Source organism: Scleropages formosus, chromosome 3 (genome assembly GCF_900964775.1).
Source record: "Scleropages formosus chromosome 3, fSclFor1.1, whole genome shotgun sequence".
NCBI classification, from domain to species: Eukaryota; Metazoa; Chordata; class Actinopteri; order Osteoglossiformes; family Osteoglossidae; genus Scleropages; species Scleropages formosus.
The window spans coordinates 4,231,289-4,255,442 of record NC_041808.1 but is presented as its reverse complement, the minus strand read 5'-3'; the positions used below and the strand labels follow the sequence as shown (position 1 = coordinate 4,255,442).

Here is a 24,154-nt window from a genome sequence, read left to right as displayed (position 1 = left end):
AACTGTGGTTCACACCTTTTTACTGTTTTCACAGCACCCTTTACAGCGGTCAATCACCCCGAGTGAATACAGGAAGTTACTGGTGGCAGGTCGCTCCGAGATGTTTCCGGAACACCCGGGTGACAGTTCAAACTACAGCACTGATCAGCGACACCTGGGGCAGGGGTATGGGTGCGAGGGAGCACGGGGAACGATGCGGGACAATGACACGGGTACGAGGGACAGCGACAACGGGGGATGGGCAGAGTCTTGGGGGAATGGTGCTACGGTCAATCGAGGGAATCGCTCGAAGAGAACGAGCACTGTTACCACCTGCTGTCAAACTGGCATGTTAAACACAAGTTAGAATGTGCAAAAAAAAAAAACCGTTCTAACCCACTCTGCTGCACTCACACTCACTCACACACTCACCGATGTTGGGGTGCTTCAGCAGACGACAGATGCGAGCCTCTCTCTCCAGTTTCTGATGGTCTAAAGGCAAACAGAGAAGAAGCAGCAGTGAGTCCTCAAAGTGCGGGGACCAGTAGCGAGGGGGCGGAGTCCTGGGGTAAACCATACCGACATGAGACCGAGGACAAGCCTCAGGTGAGCACCCCAGTACGGGCCTAGCGAGTATCAACCGCATGGTCAGTGTATGTGTGTTTTGGCACCTGGTGACGGGGGGCGGGGTATGGCGGGGGGTGAACGGGACAGAGTGGAGGTCACCCCGGCTCCATCGTCCTCGAACCTCAGCCTGGAACTCCAGCAACTGAGTCCAGGGCCTCTTGGATGAGTATCTGCACTCTTATACAGCAGGGTCATTTTTACTGCATTGATTGAGAGTAAAAACCGCGGTACTTACATTTCCAAAACGAATTACAGTGTTAATACTTTACAATTATTTACCCATTTATACAGCTGGGTAATTTTACTGGAGCAATTTAGGGTAAGTACCTTGCTCAAGGGTACTTCCGCTGAAGGTGGGATTCAAACCTGCGACCTTTGAGAGCGCTCACAAACGTGCTCAGCATCTGAACCGCATGATGGCTCATTTGCGCATAATTCATCATTGTAAAGAAGAGGAGAATTTGGTGCCGTGACCAGGAGCATCAGGCGGCTCCCAAACCCGTTCCACCTCTCAAACGGGGTCCGCGTTTCATTCCCGACGGTGCCGTCTTACCACGGTATCTCCCTCGTGTTTTACACCCCGAGACCCATTTCAAGGAGGAAAAGCCACCAGCGAGGAGAAAAGGGCGACATCAGAAGCGGCGCCGTGGAGGTGCACCAAGGCCAGTCCTCGGCTCTACCGAAAAGGACCCCGATGACACAGGGTCGCCACCTTTATACAGCTGCAGAGTCTGAGAACCTCTCCACTCCTTCACTTACTGCGGTAACATTTTCTTTTAAACTGAATCTATAGACTCTTGGGGAAACCAGAATTTCGTTAACTTGTTTTTAAGTGTCCGTCATGCAGTATATACATTTCCTGGTTTTACTGTGTATTTTACTTTATGGATTCCAGTTCATGCATGATCTATGTAACTACTAAGTACAGTTTTAATGTAAAATGCAAGTGATGAATGGAGAGATTATCAGTTATCGCTACCGAAAGTCATGGACCGCTCTGGGGTACCAGGTGTTTTTTGTCTTGGAATATCTAATCTGACCTGCAGAAGAAGATTTTTTCCTTCTGTAATTTTACCCTTAAACGGCTCTGGGCTACAGAGCTGGCTTCTGAGCACGGTTCTCGCCGGGCCTCCGAACTCGGTCTCTCTGGGGTCATCCTGACTTTGGACCACGATCGTGCCGTTACCAGTTCAAGACTCCTTGCACCAGCCACTCCAACAGATACCTGGACTGAAGCAAGTCAAGGTGGCAACGCGAGGTCCCTCCTGGGGCTTCGGCTGACAATGTTTGCCTCGCAAGATCATTTTCTCGGGTGCCGATCCAACGACCTCCTCAGAGAGGACGGTGGGAATGTGTGGGGCAATACAAACTCCAGCATGAAGGCGGCTCAGTAGAGGATGTAGCTCCTGAGACAGTCAGAAAAACTCGACTTGCCCTGAATCTGCTCCATCCTCAACTCCTCCAAAATTACCTTGCTTTGGGAGTCGCTGCTTGGGATGAGGCCAGATTTGAAAATACTATCCCGTTCGCAGAGGGGCCCGCAGTTCCAGAACCAGAAAGTTGGAGGAAAGATCACCGTAGGCCCTCCGAACCACTTCATCACGTGTTCCAACCTCTCCCCTGCGGCCAAGTGACGTCAAGGCATAAAAAGAGCTTTGCCCCTCAAGCAAAGTCCCTGATGAGCCTCTGAAGTGCCCATCATAATCCATACTCACTCTTGAATGGATGTTAACTTTCCACCGTTGGCATCCAGATACAAACCCTGAAATCAGCAGCTAGTGCTGCCGGCAAGAAACTACCGTACTTTTAGCACTACAGTCACGCTCAGCTTAACGACATTTCGCTTAACGACTGAGCGCATACACGACGGTGGTCCCATAAGATTATAATGGAGCTGAAAAATTCCTATTGACTAGCGATGTCGTAGCGCAACGAGTTTCTCGCATGTTCGTGGTGGTGCTGCAATAAACAAATCTATTGCGCTGCCAGTCGTATAAAAGTATAGCACATACAATTATGTACAGTACACAGTACTTGATAATGACAATAAATACCTGTTACTGGTTTATGTATTTACTATACTGTAATTTTTATCGATATTTTACAGTGTACTGTTTCTACTTGGGACAAGCGGTTTCAGCCAGTGTGTGTGTGTGACAGTGTATATGTGTGTGTGTTTCTACTTATTAAAAAAAGTTTACTGTAAAACAGTATGCTGTGTTACGCCAGCAGCAGCACCATAAATCATGTGTTTATCGCGTCTCTTGACTGCATCGAGGCTATACCATCTAGGTTTGTGTAAGTACACTCTATGATCGAGGCTATACCATCTAGGTGTGTATAAGTTTGCTCTATGATCGAGGCTATACCATCTAGGTGTGTATAAGTACACTATGATCGAGGCTATACCATCTAGGTGTGTATAAGTTTGCTCTATGATCGAGGCTATACCATCTAGGTGTGTATAAGTACACTATGATCGAGGCTATACCATCTAGGTGTGTATAAGTACACTGTATGAACGGATCCCCAGGGTTAAGTGACGCATGTCTGTATTTGCATATTTATTTACCGCGCCTTCTCCGAAAGGTGTTAATGAGACCCCACCACTTTCAACGTTGTTTGGTTTGTTTTTTGGACCGCCTTCTGCCTCCTCGGGTGACACGCGGCCGGATTATTTTACGGTTAAGCGCGCTCTCTGGGGGGGAAGGCGACGGGGCAGCGGCAGTGTTATCCGGGGATTTCGACACACAACACAATGGATTGTCTGGTTCAAGTGCGCCAACGGGGCAAAAACGATTTCGTGTGGCGCCGTCGTCATCTTGGTCGAAACCGAGATCTGGCTAAAGGCGTCATCACAAGACAGAGACGTCATCCCCCCACCCCTGTCCTGACGTGCTAGGCTGCTGGGGATTAGGCTGGGACTCACAGGGACTTGCTAACACGATTACACCAGTGCGCGGTGCGACCCCTGACCTGCCAGGTTCCGGCCTGCTCCCTCTGGTCTGCTGGATGGACGAAGAGTCCTTTCTGTCTATAAACGGTTCTGGTGTTCAACTCAAACCAGGGAGACACGGCTCGTCCGAGAGAGCGAGTTGCCGAAGCGTTCCTGTGCGTCCAGCCCTCCTCGCCTCTCTCCCTCTGCACCTCAGCGCTGCTGAATCCCTTCAGAAGGGTCTCTAAACCCATCTCCTTCAGACCCACTTGTCTCCTGATCAATCTGTTTCGTGAACTTGCCCTATGTTATCTACTTGATAAAAACACTTGTCCCTCATTATGGAATCCCACTCTGTTTTTCAAAAGGAATCGAAAACCGCAAAACCAGACGAAATCAAATTCCATTATTCCTTATAGGGGCAAAATCCCAATTTACTCAAAGCTCATCCCAAGTTCACCCCAAAATTACCCCCAAGGATGCCTAGAATCAAAAGGAAAATTTATACACTCAACTCTTCATGTTTGAGTATTTTTTTTCCCTATATGACATTTGCTTTGATCGCACTAACAAACCTCTTTGGAATTGGATACAGTTGTAGTAGCAAACGTGGGCTTGTATGTGAAAGCTTTCTCTCCATCCTATATATGCTTTTTTTATACTCTACTCTCAGAATAGAGATAAGAACAATCCATTTTAATTTCAGTACATTTAATATTTAACTTTTTTCATCTACACTAAAGTATAAGCGAATGCTACATTATTTTAGAGTTGTATTTTATAGTTGCTTTTTCTTTGTAGGTTTTCCAGGTCTATTGGCATAAACGTCAATTCCACGAGAACTAATCTTCTCGTCTGTGGCGAAATGCACTTTTGTTTACCCTCGTCGTACCTCACTAACCAAAAAGAACAGCGCCTGGTAAGTGAATCGGTGTAAAAGTAAATAAAGGTGCGCCGGCGTGAGGACGAGCGCAGGGTGGCGGATGCACATCTTCACCCCGCAGACCTTCCTGGAGGAGGCGGCTGAGCACATTCATTATTCACGTGTGAACCAAGCTGCTCAGCCGCAGCCCTGTAGCCGCTGCTCTGCCCCAAACCCACCCACCCCCCCGGTCACCCTACGTTCGGCACACGGTCAACGGGCGGTTGAACCTGCGCCACCCATCAATGGTACCGCATCGCTCGCTGCCGTATAATAAATAAATATATACGTCTATCGGGACTAAAAACACACACGAAGATCTTTGCTGTACATTCTACATCAGATGACATCATGGAGAAATTATTACACGTGATTTTGAAACATTTTAGCTGTTTATTTTGCAGCTTCGGTGTTTCTCGTTAAGGTGTTACTTCAACAAATATTTACTGAAATAAAAAAGTACACTTGTACCTACCTTACGAACACAACTGGGACGTTCCTAAGTTGCGGTACAATAAGCCATGTAGATGGGATCACCCAGGGGGGGGGCAGGCCAACAGAGTACCCCCACTAAATTCATAGTAAAGGGCAGGGTGAGCAGGGTACATCGCTATCCTATGAACAATTAGAGCAACTGTGGGCACCGAACAGCAGGTGGCGCAGCGGTCAGAACCGCTGCCGCGCACTGGAAGCGCCCCGGTTCAAATCCCACCTCCTGCTGTAGTACCCTCGATCGAGGCGCTTACCCTGACTGGATACAGTAAAAATTACCCTGCTGTATGACTGGATAAAGACCCTTAAGTAGCTTAACACCGTAAAGTCGCTTTGGAGAGAAGTGTCAGATAAGTGAATTAATGTAAATGAACAAGATGTTCGTTACTTTTCAATTAAAGACGAGCGGAAGCAAAAAGGTGTCACTTACTCAACACCTGGATTTTCTTCTAATTCTTATTTTGTTTAACACTTAAATATTGTATTAGATCTTAAAAGTTAGGGTTGGGGGTGCTTATCTGAGGCCTGAGCGAAGCCCCTGACCGGTGGTGACCGAGAAACCGCCGGAAAGGGGCAGGGTGGGATGCGGAGGCTGTAAGAGATTACCCCCGTTTATCTGTGCTAGCAGAGGTTTACCCATGGGGCCGGGGGGGGGGCGGTCAACGAGGCCCGGATTACTAAAAATACACAGATTCCAGGGCTTAGCAGCAACGTAGATGGATGGCAGCCTAAAAAATAGAAATTAAATTAAAAAAAAAAGAAAAAGAAAACCCTGCTGTTGCACCACCTGGCCACAGGGGGCAGTGTGGATATGGAAAAAGGAAGGGCAGACAGCACAGGTTAAATCGAGGAAAGCACAGCAGGTGCCCGGCCATCTCGAACCAGGAACACTGCTACTGTACCACAGAGCAGGACGTCCCTCTCGCTCCCTGTGAGCGCGGCGCCCCAGGGCGACAGGCATGCCGCTTGTTCGCAGCAGCAATGTTAAGAGGCCACTGAATAATTTACGAGTTGTTTTGTTGGAAGGATTACGGGCTTCGCTGGTGCATTATTAAGGAACGCCGGAGGGGCCGCCACCGCCGAAGGTGGCGAAGGGGCGGGGCCGACAGGTGTACACGGTGGGCAGGTGGAGAAACGGAACCGCGGGAGCCGCGGAGGCATCATCGGGAGGCGTCACTTTATGTCTGGACGCCTGGTCTCCTAGCGGCTAAAGTACTCTGCAGAAGGTGGAGGAGGTGAAAGGCTCACCTGTGTGTGACATTTAATTAATTAATTTACATTTATTCATCTAATTAACACTTTTCCCCAAATCAAATTGTAATGTTAAGCTACTTAGCTATTTACTTATTTATACACCTTGGTTATTTTACTGGAGGAATTTAGGGTAAGTACCTTGCTTGGGGTAACAGCTGGAGGTGGGATCTGAACCCGCAACCTTTGGGCCCAAAGGCAGTAGCCGTAATCTCTTTGTCTAAAGCGACGTACAACTCGGAACAAACGGAAGCGCGTCGACAACAGACGGAGAGCCGAAGACAGAGACACTCGAACGTCGCCGCGCGATCCTTCGTTCAGTTGATGGGAAACGCAAAGCGACGGACCGTGACAGGTGGCGCGATACACGTTCGTGGAGCAATTAGCAGATCCAGAGAAAAGTGGCTCTGAAAGAGAGGGGTTTGAGACCCTTCTTGAATGTTGGGAGGGATTCAGCAGCTCTGAGGGACAGTGGGATCTCATTCCACCACAGCAGGCCAAAACTGAGGACCTAGACACTTTTGCTTCCCGGGACCACGAAGCTGCCAGGGTGAAACTGGGCTGAAGGAGAGTCTGGCTGGAAGCAGCTTGTTCGAGGGTAACGGCTAAAACGGCTTCTTCAGCTCCACATCCCTCGTCGTCCGTTTGCTTCCGTCTCTTTCATCTTCGGAAAAATTCGACACGTTTTTCCGTCTCTCTCAAGGTTCGTTCTGAGAATTTTCCGATCGCCCCCTGCACTTAGTCAAGGCTTTCGCTGCCTACGGTCAATAACACAAGTTGTAAACCGTTTCAACTGTAACGATGAGCTCAAGATCGGCGGGTATGGAGATGACCATCTGCCAGGACTCACAGGGTTCACGGTGACGACCGCGGTCACGGTCACAGGCTACCATGAGCTCAAGGCCAAAAGGATGGTCACTGCCAATGCTGAACACCAAGTCACGGTCCAGCGCAAGCGCTCGGTCACCGTTCCCGACCGCGAGCCCCCAGGTTCCGGCCCGCGGTGACGGCGGCGGTCACCTTCTCTACCCGCTGCTCGGTGGCCCCGTTTTCGCTCGGTCTCCCCTCCCCCGAAGGCTCACCGACGCAGCCTTAATTAGCTTACGCTGCAAATACGAGTAATTAAGAGCTCTGCCACCTGGGAGAACAGGAGTCCAGAAGGAGGAGGAGCTGCAGACGACCGAACGGTCAACTTGTGGGGGGGGGGGGGGGGACCTGAATATTTGCAACATCGTGACAGAAGAAACAGAACCCAAAGGATCATTTACTGTACGACGCCGTTTCGATCGAAGCAAACAAACCCATGTTATTTGGGAAAACAAAAAAACAAAGAGAGGTAGACAAATAATTAAGGTATTTAAAAAAAAAAATGAAAATTTAAAAGATTGTAATAAATAACTAAATAAATAAGTGTTTACGTCTATTAGTTCGGTCTGCTGAGACTTATTAACAAGGTTGACAATGTCCGATGAATTTATTTTTAAATACGAACCTGCTTAAAATATATCCGTTTGCGTATTAAGCTATTTACACTGATTTACCCATGTATACAGCTGGGTGGTTTTTACTGGAGCAGTTCAGGGCAAGCACCTTCTTCGAGGGCACTGCCGCAGGAGATGGGATTCAAACCCGCGTCCTTCCGATGCAAAGGTGGAAGCTCACGCACACACACACCAATGCGAGGACCCAAAATGTTAAAAAAAAAAAAAAAAAAAAAGATATGGCAAGGATGCCACACAAAGTTATGATCTCGGGTTCGAAGCACACAAACCCGAGACCATAACTTCGTACGACATCCTTCCGCCTGGAAGGAGCACCGGGATCCGAGCGGAGCGGCCTGTCGGACTGTCGTGGATCTCGGCTCCTGGGAGCCCCGCGCTCTGCGTCGACCGGCCTCAGCCTCGCACGCAAATATAAATAACTATAAATAAAAATATTAATTTTTTTAAAAACTAGGACAAAGTGCCCCTTGACCCTCTTCCCTCTTCCTCTTCCCCAACGCTGGCTATTCCTTGGAAGTGGCGGTGTTTGTGAGCTTCTCCAGAACACTAGGACGCGCGCACGCGCACGCACGTCGGCCAACGGGCCGTGGCGTTTGGGCGCCCCATGCGAAGGTGTTTACACCTCCGTGTTTATGTTACACCAGTGTGAGGAGCTCACAAGATGAGCGCGGCGGCCTCCGGGGGAAACTTCTCGCTGCCCACGTTGGCCAAGAGCAACGGGCGATAAACAAAACAAACGGTGGCTCGATATTTATCTGCCAGCGTTTCTGGATGGTTCCGGCCCCCGGTCCTCCGCGAGAGTTGCGCGGTGACGCCTCGCCACCTGATTGATGCGTCTGTGGTTCACGGGTCCGTCTAAGGAGAGACCGAAGGAGACCGTCCAGGAACATCTCCCCATAAGGAGCGTCAGGACAATACCAGGCAGGTTTGAATCCCACCGGGTCCGAAGCAGCGACCTCAGCTTTGGCCGTCTGCTGGCGATCCGTCTCGGTCTTACCGAGCTCCTGAAACTGACATTTAAACCCTATACAGTCGAACCGCCAAGACACGATACATTGTGACTTTATTAGGAGTTTCATTTCAGAGCCCAACTTCGACTTACGAGGTGTATGGTCCTTACTTTGGACTCTCCAAACAACATCCACGATGGATGGATGGATGGATGGATGGATGTTTGATAGACGGACAGCTAGACGGACAGATGGATGGATGGATGGACGGACGGATGGACAAATGGATGGATGGACGTTTGATGGATGGACAGATGGATGGATGTTTGATAGATGGACAGATGGATGTTTGATAGATGGACAGCTAGACAGACGGACAGACGGATGGATGGACGGATGGACAGACTCACAGATGGATGGATGGATGGACGGACGGACAGACGGATGGATGGATGGATGGATGAATGTTTGATAGATGGACAGCTAGACGGACAGATGGATGGATGTTTGATAGACGGACAGCTAGACGGACAGATGGATGGATGGACAAATGGATGGATGGACAGATGGATGGATGTTTGATAGATGGACAGCTAGACGGACAGATGGATGGATGGATGGATGGATGGACAGAGAGGGACGGATGGATGGATGGATGGACACACTCACAGATGGATGGATGGACGGACGGACAGATGGATGGATGGATGGATGAATGTTTGATAGATGGACAGATGGATGGATGTTTGATAGATGGACAGCTAGACGGACTGACGGACGGACAGATTGACAGACAGACGGACAGATGGATGGATGGACGGATGGACAGACTCACAGATGGATGGATGGATGGACGGACGGACAGACGGATGGATGGATGGATGGATGGACAGAGAGGGACGGATGGATGGATGGATGGACGGACGGACAGAGAGGGACGGATGGATGGATGGATGAACACACTCACAGATGGATGGATGGACGGACGGACAGACGGATGGATGGATGGATGAATGTTTGATAGATGGACAGCTAGACGGACAGATGGATGGATGGATGGATGGATGTTTGATGGATGGACAGATGGATGGATGTTTGATAGATGGACAGCTAGACGGACTGACGGACGGACAGACGGATGGATGGACGGATGGACAGACTCACAGATGGATGGATGGATGGACGGACGGACAGACGGATGGATGGATGGATGAATGTTTGATAGATGGACAGCTAGACGGACAGATGGATGGATGGATGGATGGATGGACAGAGAGGGACGGATGGATGGATGGATGGACACACTCACAGATGGATGGATGGACGGACGGACAGATGGATGGATGGATGGATGAATGTTTGATAGATGGACAGATGGATGGATGTTTGATAGATGGACAGCTAGACGGACTGACGGACGGACAGATTGACAGACAGACGGACAGATGGATGGATGGACGGATGGACAGACTCACAGATGGATGGATGGATGGACGGACGGACAGACGGATGGATGGATGGATGGATGGATGGATGGATGGACAGAGAGGGACGGATGGATGGATGGATGGACGGACGGACAGAGAGGGACGGATGGATGGATGGATGAACACACTCACAGATGGATGGATGGACGGACGGACAGACGGATGGATGGATGGATGAATGTTTGATAGATGGACAGCTAGACGGACAGATGGATGGATGGATGGATGGATGTTTGATGGATGGACAGATGGATGGATGTTTGATAGATGGACAGCTAGACGGACTGACGGACGGACAGACGGATGGATGGACGGATGGACAGACTCACAGATGGATGGATGGATGGACGGACGGACAGACGGATGGATGGATGGATGAATGTTTGATAGATGGACAGCTAGACGGACAGATGGATGGATGGATGGATGGATGGACAGAGAGGGACGGATGGATGGATGGATGGACACACTCACAGATGGATGGATGGATGGACGGACAGATGGATGGATGGATGGATGAATGTTTGATAGATGGACAGCTAGATGGACAGATGGAGAGGATGGATGGATGGACGGACAGACGGATGTTTGATAGACGGACAGCTAGACGGATGGATGGATGAATGGATAGCTGGTAGACGGACAGACAGATGGACACTAACACAAGTTAGTGGGGGGGATCCAGTAATTCAGTGTCAGTTCATTTCCATTCATTGATTTCACCGATTTCTTTTCTCTTTACCGTCCTGTTTTTTGTATTAAAAGTCAAATCAGTACATAAACAGAGTATCGTGTGTGCGAGAGAGTGTTTGTTCAGCGCTCGGTGCGTAACAGCTATCAAAGAGTTAAAGGAGCGCGGCTAAACACTCACACAGTTTTAAACAGTAACCAACGAAGGAAAACGATCTTCTCGCGTCACGATAACCGACGTTAACTACTGAAGCTTCCTTGAATCGATGGGATTGTGATATTTTATCATCAATGGGTGTCAATTTCAGGGCTCAGGAACACAGAGGCCACTGAGAAAAATTGTAAAAACCGTTTCTAACTACCGAAAATAACCGAAATCACGTCTTCGATTTATGAGAGTTTGCGTTACATCCAGGCCTGTGGAGTCGGTACACAAAACCTTTGAGTCCGACTCCAGTAACCCAATAATCGCTTCCGACTCGACGACTGCCCAAAAGTTGCACGTTATTTTGGGGGTCGACTTATCCGGCGAATATAGACCATAACCTATATACCACCTCTAATCTTGGGGGGGGTCGACATATACACCGGATCAACTTATACACCAGCATATATGGTACATTTAGTCGGAGTCGGTACGTTTTTTCCGACTCCAGTAACCCAATAATCGCCTCCGTCTTCACAGCACTGGTCACTTGGGATTTTTCAGGAAGGGGCTGCTTTTGTAAGGTTGGGGATATCGTTAAGTGTCAGTGTTGGACAAGTTTGGTCGAATGTGTTAAATTAATCGATTAATTTATTCGATCGATTAATTAATTTAATCGAAGATGGGTAATCTCACGGTCCCGCAAGGTCGAGCCGCCACAGAGGGACCGGTTCTCATCGGACGTGGGCGACGCGACGCGCCGGGCGGCGCTCGCGTCGACCCCACGCCCGAGGCGCACGGTTCGATGACGCCCAACGCGCTTGAGGTCAAACGCGAGACGAAACACGAGGAGGAGCGCTGCTGCTCCTGCTGCTTCTGCTGCCGCGTGGTCGACGCGCGACACCCACTGCGATGAGTAACCAGAGCACCGCGCTCCTTCCAAGCGCCGCTAAGATCTCACGGCGTTCCACCCCTCTCGGCTCACCTACACAGGACCGTGGGCGGATGCACCAACACGCTGCCGCGCGGCTCCGAATAGGACCGAGTCAACTGTATTGCGCCGCGAGCGGAGACCCCGAGCTGTTATCAGATACGGAAGATGAAGCGGAATGGAGAAAGTGCAATATAGGTTCACTTAGGAGGCGCGTTACGGATCTTCAGCACAGCACCACGAGGGTTATTAAACGCGGGAGCGTTTCCGCAGAAAAGGACCTAAACCTGGTGTCCGTCCAAGGATGATTCATCGGAGCAACTGCACAGCGTAGAGAGGCCTGTCATCTCGCATCCTCCTCCAACCAGCCAACGCCTCAGACGGAGGAAGAACCGAAGGACAGAGCTTCCTGGCTTCGTACAGGACCCCAGACCTAAAAAAAAAAAAAAAAAAAAAAAAAAGGGGGGGGGGGGGGGGTCACCTCCCCCAAAACGTCCCTAATTTCCCAGTTTGCTCCAACCACTCCTAAGGTTCTTAGTTCCATCATGTCTGTTTTTTCCACTAAAAATCTCATAACTACTGAAAGCTTAACCCTAAATAGGCTTCTTTTGAATCTCTCACTTTTTATTCCACGGATCATTACTTTGCAGTCTTTGTTGTATACATTCTGCATAGCATCCGAAGGATCCGTCCTTATCTCGCAACCGACTCTGCCCAACTACTCGTCCAGGCCATGGTGATATCCCACTCGGACGCTGCAGCCCTCTCCTGTCTGGCCTTCCTGCTACTGCCATCAAACCTCTACAGCTGATACAGAACGCTGCTGCTGCCCGAGTTGCGTTTGACCTGCCGAAGCGTTCCCATGTATCTCCTCTACTCGTTTCTCTGCGCTGACTTCCTATAGCTGCCCGGACCAAAAGTAAGACCCTGGTTATGGCCTACAAAAGCATCAGCAGAACTGCTCCCCAGTATCTACGAGACCTGATCATTCTCCACGCCGCAAACAGTTCGGCTTAATCTGCCGAATCTCCCTCTACATTTAGAAGGGTCTTAAAACTCACCTCTTCCAGACTCGCTTCTCCCCTGATCTCTTAAGTGCGTGGTAACGTGTAAATGTTTGCGCTCGATAGCTTTGTGATCATAACTGCTGAATAATGGATAAACTTTTATGCGGCTACTGGTGTGATGTACGTTGGTTCTTATGGTGGAAGGTAAGAAATTAACTGCACTTTGGAATCACGCATCTGCATCTAAGTCACTTCCTGATAATGTAATGAATACACTGTATTTTCTAGGAGATGTACATCACTTTGGAGAAAAGCATCTGCTAAATGACTAACTGTAAATGTATGTTCATAACGGGAGGAACCAGGAGGTGGGCACATACATCCACATTATTATATATGATACTGAAGAATCAGTGCAAGCCACTCCAATGACCCCTCTGCAGACGCTGAATGAACAACCCAGACCTCCGCAGGCAGGTGCCAAACGTACAGGTGCCACTGGTGGAAAAACCCAGACGGACCTAAAGTTTAGGAAACAAACATGAAAGGTGACGCATCTGAATGCACCATATTTTTTTTTTTAAATGCCGGGGAGTCTCTGAAAACCGTTTACTCATTCCCTAGACAGGCTGCCAACTGCAATGACACGTACATCATGACACCTTGCTTATGGGATGATCCCTCAGCTGCCGCACAATACGGCGGATGCCCTGGCAGGAGAGCAAACTAGGAAGACGGCTGACGTCCCTCGGCGGAAGTCGTACTTACTGTCTGATTACCAGAGCCGTACAAGGAGCGGAATGGAGATGAAGGTCCCAACCGAAGCCCTCCGACAAGACAAGAGTGCAGATACAATCAACTCCGGTATCCTTGGTGATACAGGGAAGAAAAGGAGCTCCCTGACGTTGGCCATATGGAAAAATAATAAGTTCCGTCTGTTAGGACACGTGCCGGTCACTGGAAGAAGTGCTGCGGCAAACCGGCCTCCCGAGCGAGGCATTTCCTCTGACCTATACGGCCGCGTTACCGTTCTGGATCACTGAATCGTAAGCGAGGGGCACGGTCTGATTGGAGTCCGATAAAAAAGGAGGAAATAAAAAAGGGAGTCGCATTTCATTGAGCACCATGCAAAGCAGTCGCATCGCATCTTCGTTATTTCGCTGCGTGGGACCAAAGTGATTCCCGCTCATAAACCTTAACATTTAATAAAAATTATAAGTTGTCACATCTGTCATGCGTATCCAGAACCCCGAATCTACCATTTCACGATGATACGTGCAGTTTCCACATCGCTGTACGATCCGCTCCGAGTGCATCTCCCAGCACTGCGCGTCTCGGGGGGACTCGACGAAGCCAAATGGGAGCAATCACGAATGACGCGGACCAAAGTTAATAGAAGTACCATAAGCAGGCAGCCTAGCAGTAAGGGACCAAATGGAATGGTTAAGGGACCAGCTTTGTGACCAAGACGTTGTCCATCTGAATCCATCACAACATCCAGGTAGAAAGGCTCTTAAATCAAACTGCTTCAACCCAAACAAACTAGTTTTTAAACTGGGGTGAGCTGGTACCGTAGTGGTTAGAGCTGCTGCCTTGGTACCCAAAGTCACATGTTCGATTCCCACCTCCAGCTGTAGTACCTTTGAGTAAGGTCCTTACCCTTAATCGTGCCCGTAAAAAAAAAAAAAAAAATTACAAATACAGGCACTCCTCACTTAACGACCTACCTGTTTAACGACCGCGCGGACTTACGACCAGCTCTCTGACCGGTCGGTATCGTACGCTGTACGAAAACTTTGGTCGTGGAAACGGCGGCGCGGCGTCTCAGCGTCACGCATCTCATCTCGCATCACCCTTTCTCGCTCTCGTTCCTGCAGTCGGTCAGTATTCGCTACACTGGCGTTCGCAATCTCCAAGACTACATATTTCGTCTATAAATTCATACTTTATTTTGCACCCCATAGTACAAGAAGTGGGCGAAAATATACTAAATATACTATAAATATACTAAAAATGTTATAAATGGTGCAAAGGGGACATAAAACAATAGCTAAAGATGGTTGACACAAACCTACTAACAGTAGAATAAGTTTGAAATATCGGTAAAGTGCGGCTCCTCGCTTATCGACCAATTTGCTTAACGACCTGGTCGTAGGAACGAAACTCGGTCATTGAGTGAGTACCACCCGCTTTTACCCATTTATTACAGCAACCTAAGTAGCTTAACATTGTGAGTCACTTTGGAGAAAAGCATCTGCTAAGCAAAAAAAAATGTAAAGCCAAAGCCACGGTCCCTAGTGCGCCGCGCCCTTTGTGAAAGCCGACTAGGGACCACCAGGCCAAACGGGGCCAAACCAGACCGACGCCGGTAAAACGACAATCCCCCAACGCTCGGATAAAGACGACCGATCCACAGCACCAACGTAAACATCCCAGGAAAAACTATTTGTACAGGCGGAGGGAACGTCGCGGGACTAGAAAATGTGCTGGAAATACTAGACAATGTAAAAAATATACACATAAATTAATAAACAAAACAATCTGTAAAATATAAATAAATAAGTAAAGCAGAGAGAGATGAAGAAACACAGAGAGAGAGAGATGCTGAATATCCCTAGCAGGTAGCCCAGCAACTGAGCCCACACATCCTCCGCGGTTCAGGGCTTATATAGAACAACGAAGCAAAAGCCGCTTACTGGCTCCGCACCCGTCCCACAGCCCCAGCTGCACCTACGTCTTCACCTACAGCTCCCAGCGAACGCTGCGAAGGCCAGGCAACCGCGGTAACTACCGCAGTATCATCATGCGTACGTTCACCCTAGAGATTACCCCCAGGTTACCACTTTTCGCAGCCTGGACACTTAAGGAGGACGCCAAGGAGAGGATGAACATCTGCCACCAACACGGATGCCCTCGTCTAGGGACCAGAGCCTTTTACGGAGCGCGGTCTCAACTGCTGCCCTCCACTAGAATGGAACATTTATTAATATTATTAATTAATTTTATATATATTAGTCATATGCATCAGCCATAGGAATAACTATGGGGGCAGCAGGCAGCATAGCGGTTAGAATGGCTGCTTCTAGACTCAGAGGTTGCAGATTTGAATCCCATTTCCTGCTGTAATACCCTTGATCAAGGGACTTACCCCGAACAGCTCCAGTACGGAATTGCCTAGCTGTTTAAACTGGTAAACCAGCGTAAGCCGCTCTGGAGAAAAGTGTCAGCGAAACGAATAAATGTAAATGCGAAACGCGTTCACGCTAGAGATTTCGTTTGATCGTAACAGAGAGCTACGTTTCGCCAGGGCCGCGATCCAAGCGAGAGGCGGCGATAAACCAGCAGCGATGGCCCCCCTCGCATTGTGAGCGGGGGTAGCGAACATCTCGCAAGAGTGAACCGCGTCCAGGAAAACAGCCATCGCTGCGAACGGACATCTCCGTGGAATCTTCGGAAAACGGTCCGTATTTAAATATTTTAAATAAATAAATAAATAAATAAATAAATAAATGAAAAGGAGATGAACACCATGAGATGAAGATCAAAGCCCCCGGCTGAAGGAACCAATCGTGCACCTGCGTTGACTCTCGGCCAGTGACGTCATCGCTCTAGTGGGACACCTACCCCCGCCCAAAGGGCTCCTTCCCCTCCGCAGGCCTCAGTGATGAAGCGGGTGGGACAAAACACCAACTGTGACCAGAAGGTTGCATGTTCAGATCCCCCAGAGCGGACACGACCGTCACCGATAAAGCCTAATCAAGGCACTTTACCCGAATTGCTTCGATAAATATCCACCCGGCAGCGTGAACGGTTGCGGTACAAATGTCCCATGCAAATTGAACTGCGCAACTTTGTTTAATATCTCGCATTCAAATGAGGGAGAGTTCAGATCCGGCCCCTCTGTGGGATTTGAGCACATCCCAATGGAAAGCCTGAATTCCCATCTCTGGTTAGCAGAGTAAGATCGGCATCGACCCCACCTGCAGCCAAAGCACATCAAAACCCTCAGCACACTGTCATTGTCACTTGCCCCCGTGTGTCACTGGTGGGTGGAGCTTCAACTCAGTCTTCCTGGCTTATGAAACGATGGGCGTGTGACACCGAAGCTCAATGGCACATACACGAAATAGTCGTTTACACGGCATCGCTGTGCTGTACAGTGGAGCGCGTTGGGGGGGGTGGGGAAGGAACGGCACCGTTAGCCACGGGCCCTCAGCGGCGCACGCCTTGCCAAGCGAACCGGTAGGGGGGTCGGGTCCCGTTAATTGCGCAAGAACCACGGTGCAACCCAGAGGTTTCACTCTGAAATTACCGCCGCTCAGGCAGCGGCGCGCGCGCACACACACACACACACACACACACACACACACAGCCGGGGTGTTTTAACCACGGTCCGCAAGCAACGCCCCATCGATGGAACCCTAGCAGATGCCTGTGGTTCGGTAGAGGAGCAGCTGTGGGATACAGCCGGATGCCACAAGGGGGCGCTTCGGTCAACGAGCGCGTGCACGCACACAACGGCATCGCACTCCGCCCCCCACGAAGTAGTTCATGGTCACTTACGACCTCAGCAACGCTGCACCGTAGCAGTGTGTGACGAACACTAACACTGGGACACTTTACACTGTAGCAGTGTGTGAGTAACACTGCGACACTATGACACTTTACACCGTAACAGCCATCGCAGCCTCACCTCTTGCGGAGAGTTTCTTTGTGTTGATGATCTTAGCAGCGTATTCCTGTCCTGTGGATTTCTTCACACACCTGCGCACCACCGAGAAGGCGCCCCTGCGAGGACGAGAAGCACGGCAACACGATCAGAGCTTGGCAACACCGGGACTCAACACCGTAATACAGCAACTCTACACCGCAATCATGCTACGACTGTACACTGTGGCGCTGCAGCTCTGCACTGTAACGAGATGGATTTACACTATAACAGAAAGACTTTACACACCAACACTGCAGCTCTACACCAATGCAATGACTAAAATGTAACGCTGCAGTTCTATACTGTGACACAATTTTCTGCTATAACACTGCAGCTCTACACTAGCACAATAATTTTAAACTAAGGCTGCAGCTCTACACCGTAAAACAGTGATTCTCTACACTAAGAGCAACACTACACTGTAACACAATTACATCACACTGCAACACTGCAGCTCTACGCCCTAACGTAATGAATTTACACTGTAACACTACAACTTTACACTATAACACTGCAGCTCTACACTGTAATGACTTTACGCAACACCTCTACACTATAATGAAATTACTTTACACTGTAGCCCTACACCATAACATGATGGATTTACACTATAAAGCAATGAATTTACAGTATAACACTACAGCTCTACATTATAATGACTTTACACTATAATGAAATTACTTTACACTGCAGCTCTACACTATAATGCAATGAATTTACACTATAACACAGCTGCTCTACACCATAATGACTTTACACTGCAGCTCTACACCATAACATAATGGATTTACACTATAACGCAATGAATTTACAGTATAGCACTACAGCCCTACACTATAATGACTTTACGCTATAATGAAATTACTTTACACTGCAGCTCTACGCTGTAACGTAATGGATTTACACTGTAACACTACAACTTTACACTATAACGCAATGAATTTGCAGTATAACACTGCCGCTCCACACTATAACGTAATGACTTCACGCTGCAGCTCTACACTATAACGTAATGAATTTACACTATAAACACTGCAGCTCTACACTATAGCACAACGACTTTACACTGCAATGCTGCAGCTTTTCACCGTAACATGATGACTCAGTGCTGTAATGTGATAACTTTACACAGTAACACTGCAGTTGTACACTGTAATGCAGCAACTCTACATGGTAACACTGACTTTATACTGTAAATCAGCAGCTCTGCAGTGTAATACAGTGACTTTACAATATAACACTGCAGCTCTCCACCATAACGCAATGACTCTACACTGTAACAATACGACTATAAACTGCAACACAATGGCTTTACATGGTAACACAGCATCTCTCCAGACTATAACAGTGACTCTTTACACTGTAACACGGTGTGACTTTAACACAGGGTCTGTGGGAGAGGGACTCAGTTCGGGGAATTCAGTAGATCCAGTGAAATGAGAGAACTTAATTCTTCAGACTCAAATTACAATCGCAATAAAGAGTGAATCCGAAACGTCTGCAAATTCGGTATATTCTGCAAACTGGGGACATTCAGTAAAATCCAGTAAATTGTGCAAATAATGAAGTAAGTTCAGTGAATTAAGTGAATTCAGCAAATCCAGCCAATTCAATGAAGTACGCGAATTCGGGACCTCGTACACTCGGTATACGTGTGATTTTCAGCAAAGCCGTGGACCAAAGCGAGCTTCTCCAACAGGCACATCTCCAGGAGGCCCTTTCCGGTGACCCCAGAGGGTCTCCACACGACAGTGCTACCTGTACCGTACCCGTACCACCACATGTAGCTGTACGTTCTGTGCACATGTACCTTCGCTGTACCGTCTCTCTACCTGTACGTGCACATATACCATCACTGTACCAATACCACAACTGTACCTGTATTTCTACTCTACCACCACTGTACTTGAACCACCGCTGTACCTCTACCTTCAGTGTACCTCTACCACCACTGTACTGTTACGTTCAGTGTACCTCTACCACCACTGTAGATCTACCTTCTGCGTACCACTACCATCACTACACCTGTACCTTCAGCGTACCGCCACCATCGCTGTACTGTTACATTCAGTGTACCTCTAGCATCACTATACCTGTATCTTCAGTGTACCTCTGCCATAAGTGTACCTGTGCCTTCAGTGTTCCTTTACAATCACTGTACTGTTACCTTCCGTGTACCTAGACCATCACTGTACTCATCATGAATCACCTTCCATCCATGTACCTGTACCATCGCTCTACATTTACCTTCAGCCAGCGTACCTGGATCATCACTATATACCTGTACCTTCGGTGTACCTGTACCATCACTCTACATTTACCTTCATGTACCTACATGTACCCGGTTTCCCCGGTTCCTCATGACATGTTGCATCGCGGCTCCCGTGTGACACGCTGCTACAACAAAGAGCCAAACGCAGGCGCGCGCACATCGCGAGCGGCCACTCGACTCGCGCCTCCAGTCGCGAGCCCGCCGCCGCAGCTTCGCCGCGCGAGCCCGCAGGACGGCGGTACGCGGCACACGACGAGGGAGCGGAACGTGAACCGAAAACGCGTCTTCTGCGCAAATAACTTCCGAGGGAAAGACGCCCGAGTTTTAAGAGCTGCACGAGCGGAGCGCAGCCCGCGCGACACAGCCAGGGCGATGATGCGGCGAGTGGCGCGAGCCCGTTCAATACAGTAACGATAAATGACGGTAATAACGCGGTGATGCGCATCACAGTGTCAGTTCTGTTCGCGATCAGCTCGTCCTGCCCGCGTGTGTGTGTGTGTGTGTGTGTATGCGCGCGCGGCATACACAGGAGGAGGAGCAGGCAAAAGACTCAACGCTGGATGGATCAAGGTAAAAACAGGGTACAGATCATGGTGCGCAAGGTGCTCTTTAGGCCCGTGTCTTACTTGCCGAGCTCCTCGTACAGCTGGTACTCGTCCGTGAAGCGCGTGGACGTGACGATCGAGGCCATGTTGCGGGCGCGAGGAGCCGCCTGTCGCACGAGCTCCGCAGGAGGAGGTCCGCCTCGCCGAGTGTGCGCGCCTGCGTGTGCGTGCGCGCGCCCGCGCGCGGAGGAGCACAGTCAGGAGGAGGAGGGGAGAGAGAGAGCGAGAGAGAGAGAGAGAGAGAGAGAGAGAGAGAGAGAGAGAGAGAGAGAGAGAGAGAGGGCGGGAAGGGGGGATTCGGGGGCGCGCGCTGCGAGTTCAGCGTTTAGGCCCAAATATGAAGCATGTGCCGCATAAACAGAAACGAATGACACCTGTAGGATATGGCATCGATCTCTATGTTTATTTACTGCAATATGATTTTAATGAAGTTCCTTTTTCCACATGTCCGTCCAGATGGCGCGCTGAGCAACACCGACCACGTGACATGTGCTGTCAGGATCAGTGTGTTTACTCCTCCGTGGCCGCGATGCGTGTGGGGTGGTGGTGGTGGTGATGATGATGATGATTATGGCAGTACTGGTCCAGCGCAGTTTTGAAACCAGGTCATTCTCAGTCCTATGGACTTTCGGTGTGGGTTTCTCTGGGTGCTCTGGTTTCCTCCCAAAATGTCAAGATGGATGGGAGGTGCTGAAACTGCTCTCTGTGAGGTCCGCTTTGCATGCTGATGTCACTCAGCACCGGTACCGTGCAGAAAAGTCAAAGAACAGTAATTGACAGTTTCACTTGAAAGAGGGCAGAATAACTTGACAGGTATTTGGGGGACAAAAAAAAGTCCCTTAACCAGTTCTCACTGGGGTCGTCCGCAAATACCGAGTGACGACACAGTAAACTGCCCATCACAGGCCTCTCCATGACACTCGCACCCACAACCTACTGGCGCTGCTCACACCCCACTGTTCACACCCTCCGTGGATCTCAGCCCAACAACCCCTCGCTCACATTTCCAGTTCCTTAACTACCTCACCCCCAGTTTCTCATTGGATCACTCTTATTGTAGAATTCATGTGACACGGCTGGGTAAATTGTACTGTATCAAATCCGGGTAAGGGTCCCGATCGAAGGTTTTACAGCGGCGGGGGGATTCGAACCCGAGTCCATGGAGTGAAAGTGTAAGGCGGCGGCTCAGCCAGTACTTAAGCCGCCTCAGCCGTGTTTTTCTACCCCTTTGCTGGATGAAGATCGCTGTTAATCCTGCACACGATCTGCATTCCGCAGGAGCTTTGGGTTCTCGACCCAAACTGGACCCCCAGCTCCCTCGCCTCTTACCACAGATAAATCTGCGTTCGTTTCCCTAAAACTGCGGCGATTCCACGCGGCTCCGTCCCGCTCGAGGCGAGCGACCACGGACCCCGTGTGACGTAACCGCGGTCGCAAACACTCTCCATCCACCGCCACACCATCGGGGGTAGGGGGCGCTGTGCCACACCGATGAGAGGCGCCAGGGGGCAGCGGAGAGCTCGTGACGGGTTAAAAAAGGGATGTCGTCATTCAGCCCCAACGGTGCGGAGGGCGGGGGGGTGCTACACTTAAACCCATCAGGCCATTAGTCCTGCTGGAGCTCTAATGATTTTCTGAGCGACGCGCAGGATGAAAGGCCTCCGGTTCGACACATCAGGGGCTTCTGTGTTTACCGTAATGCGCCGCAATCACATTACTGCTGGCAGCCTGCAGAGCTGTGTGTCCGTCGGGGAGGAGCGGGAGGGGTCACCGCGTCCTCGGAGCAACCCCTCCCCCACCCCTCCGGACACCGGATGGTTGTGGGGTCAAGGTACCCCGACGCAAGGAACCGGCCGCGTGCGCAGCCTCGCGACGCAGCCTTACCTCGCCGTTACCCCAGCGTCACCGCAGTGTTTCTCCACAGCTGACCCCGCTTTTACTCAACTGTCTCAACACTTCACCCCACTGCTACCCTGCTTTTTCTCCACCGTCACCCCACCTTCAACCTGTTTTCTCCAGTTAACCTGCTGCTTCATCACTTTACCCCACTATTTTTCCAGTTATTCCACTGTTACCCTGCTGTTCCCCTAGTGTTACCTCACCCTTACCCTCTTTTTTATCATTGCCGTTTCACTTATCTTTCTGCTACCCGTTACCTTAGCCTTACCCTTCTGAAAGGTTCAGCCAGTGTGTGTGTGTGTCTGTACTCATATCCCCTCCCCCCACAGACTTTGGGAATTGCTTCCCATGTTTAACGTCACTGTAATTAAGGCGGCTCATTATTCACGGAATCAGGGCAGCTCTTCCCAAAGCGGAAATGTGTGCCACACCAGAGTAAATGACAGTAATGAAAGTACAGAACAGTCATGTGATGCCTTTTTACGCAGAGGGCCGACGATTTAAACCCCCTCAGACGTTCGGACGTGGGGGTTCGAATGGGACCGGATGCAGAGGGCGGTTTCCCGCTCACTGCCTTTGTCACAATGAGGCCGGTAGGTGGCGCAGCGGGTGAGGTCAGATCGCGATCAAACTGGACGGGTCCAGTGTGGAGTATCGGGTTCGAGCTGCCAAACATCACTTCTCAAGACCCCGTCGAACCCGCTTGTCCACCTTTCTTGGTCGGGAACTGAGGATATTTTGTTCAGTAAAAAATAATCACAAGACGACCTCCTGCTAAGGGGAATTTTGGCTACCGGGGTGATTTCGCGGTACAAAGCGGCCCCAGAGGGCGAGCACCATCACGTACGTTTGCCTCCACCTCTCTGGCTCCCGTTTCACCGCAAAGCGTGACAATGACCGCTGCTTTGAGGTTCCGAGGACGTCGGCGTCTTCGGATCGAGGATTTTCGCCGGTTCTTGGGCTCAAAGCCCCTCCTCCCGCACAGCGAGGAGGACGAGTAGGAAGAGGCGGTTCGAGGTGCCTACGCACGCAGAGCACGAGGATGCTGGGAGCCTGGCGCCGAGCTCCTGCGACACTTCGAACCCGGTTCCCTTCCACAGGAACTAGTTGCCCACAGCTGCGCTTGATCCTCTTGGCTTCTATACGTGGCGACTGGCAGCCGAGCCTCATTAAGAGCCTTTGCACCGCCAACAGGGCCGTGAGCTCTTCGCATGCGCGTGTTTCTCGTGGTTTTACAGGGAGGTCACTGCTGGCTGCTTTCCGACTGCGAGGCCAACGCTCAATTCCCTTCCGTCAGCAGCTTTTACTGTGGTTTTACACTCCAGCAGAGGCAGTAGTACTCAAGTACTAGAATTACATTCACAGTTACTCATTTAACTGGTGCTTTTCTCCAATGCAGCTTACACCGATTCACCCGCTTACACAGCTGGGTAATTTTCTGGAGCTCAAGGGTGCTACAGCTGGAGATGGGATTCGAACCCACCACCTTTGAGTCCAAGGCAGGAGCTCTAACACCTGCAGTACCAGGTGGACCCTATAAAATATTGTTTTTTGGTAGTGGATTGAGATTAACAATATTTAGGCATTATTTCACATTTGCTGTTAAAAAAAAATTCAATTATTACAGCAACTCGTTTGCACGGTTCACCTCGTGGGAGCGAGACGGTCACGAGCGACTGGGGGGGGGGGATTAATAACCTGCGAGTGAAGAAACCCCGAAAACTTGCTTCTGGAGAAGGCCTCTTCCCA

At 49.9% G+C, this 24,154-nt stretch overlaps 1 protein-coding gene across 7 annotated transcripts in view; it reads right to left on the bottom strand.

Moving 5' to 3' along the window:
• Window positions 1-20,662, bottom strand: part of LOC108934887 (calcium/calmodulin-dependent protein kinase type II subunit gamma-like) — a 34,067-nt gene extending 13,405 nt beyond the window's left edge. For all 7 annotated transcript variants that reach the window (XM_029250006.1, XM_018753065.2, XM_018753068.2 and 4 more), the window contains exons 1-3: window positions 20,528-20,662; window positions 17,612-17,706; window positions 412-471 (exon numbers count right to left, since the gene is read on the bottom strand). In XM_029250006.1, coding sequence (XP_029105839.1) covers window positions 412-471; window positions 17,612-17,706; window positions 20,528-20,592 — 220 coding nt within the window. In that variant the 5' untranslated portion in view covers window positions 20,593-20,662. The remainder of the gene's footprint in view (window positions 1-411; window positions 472-17,611; window positions 17,707-20,527) is intronic.
• Between the last annotated feature and the right edge of the window lie 3,492 nt (window positions 20,663-24,154).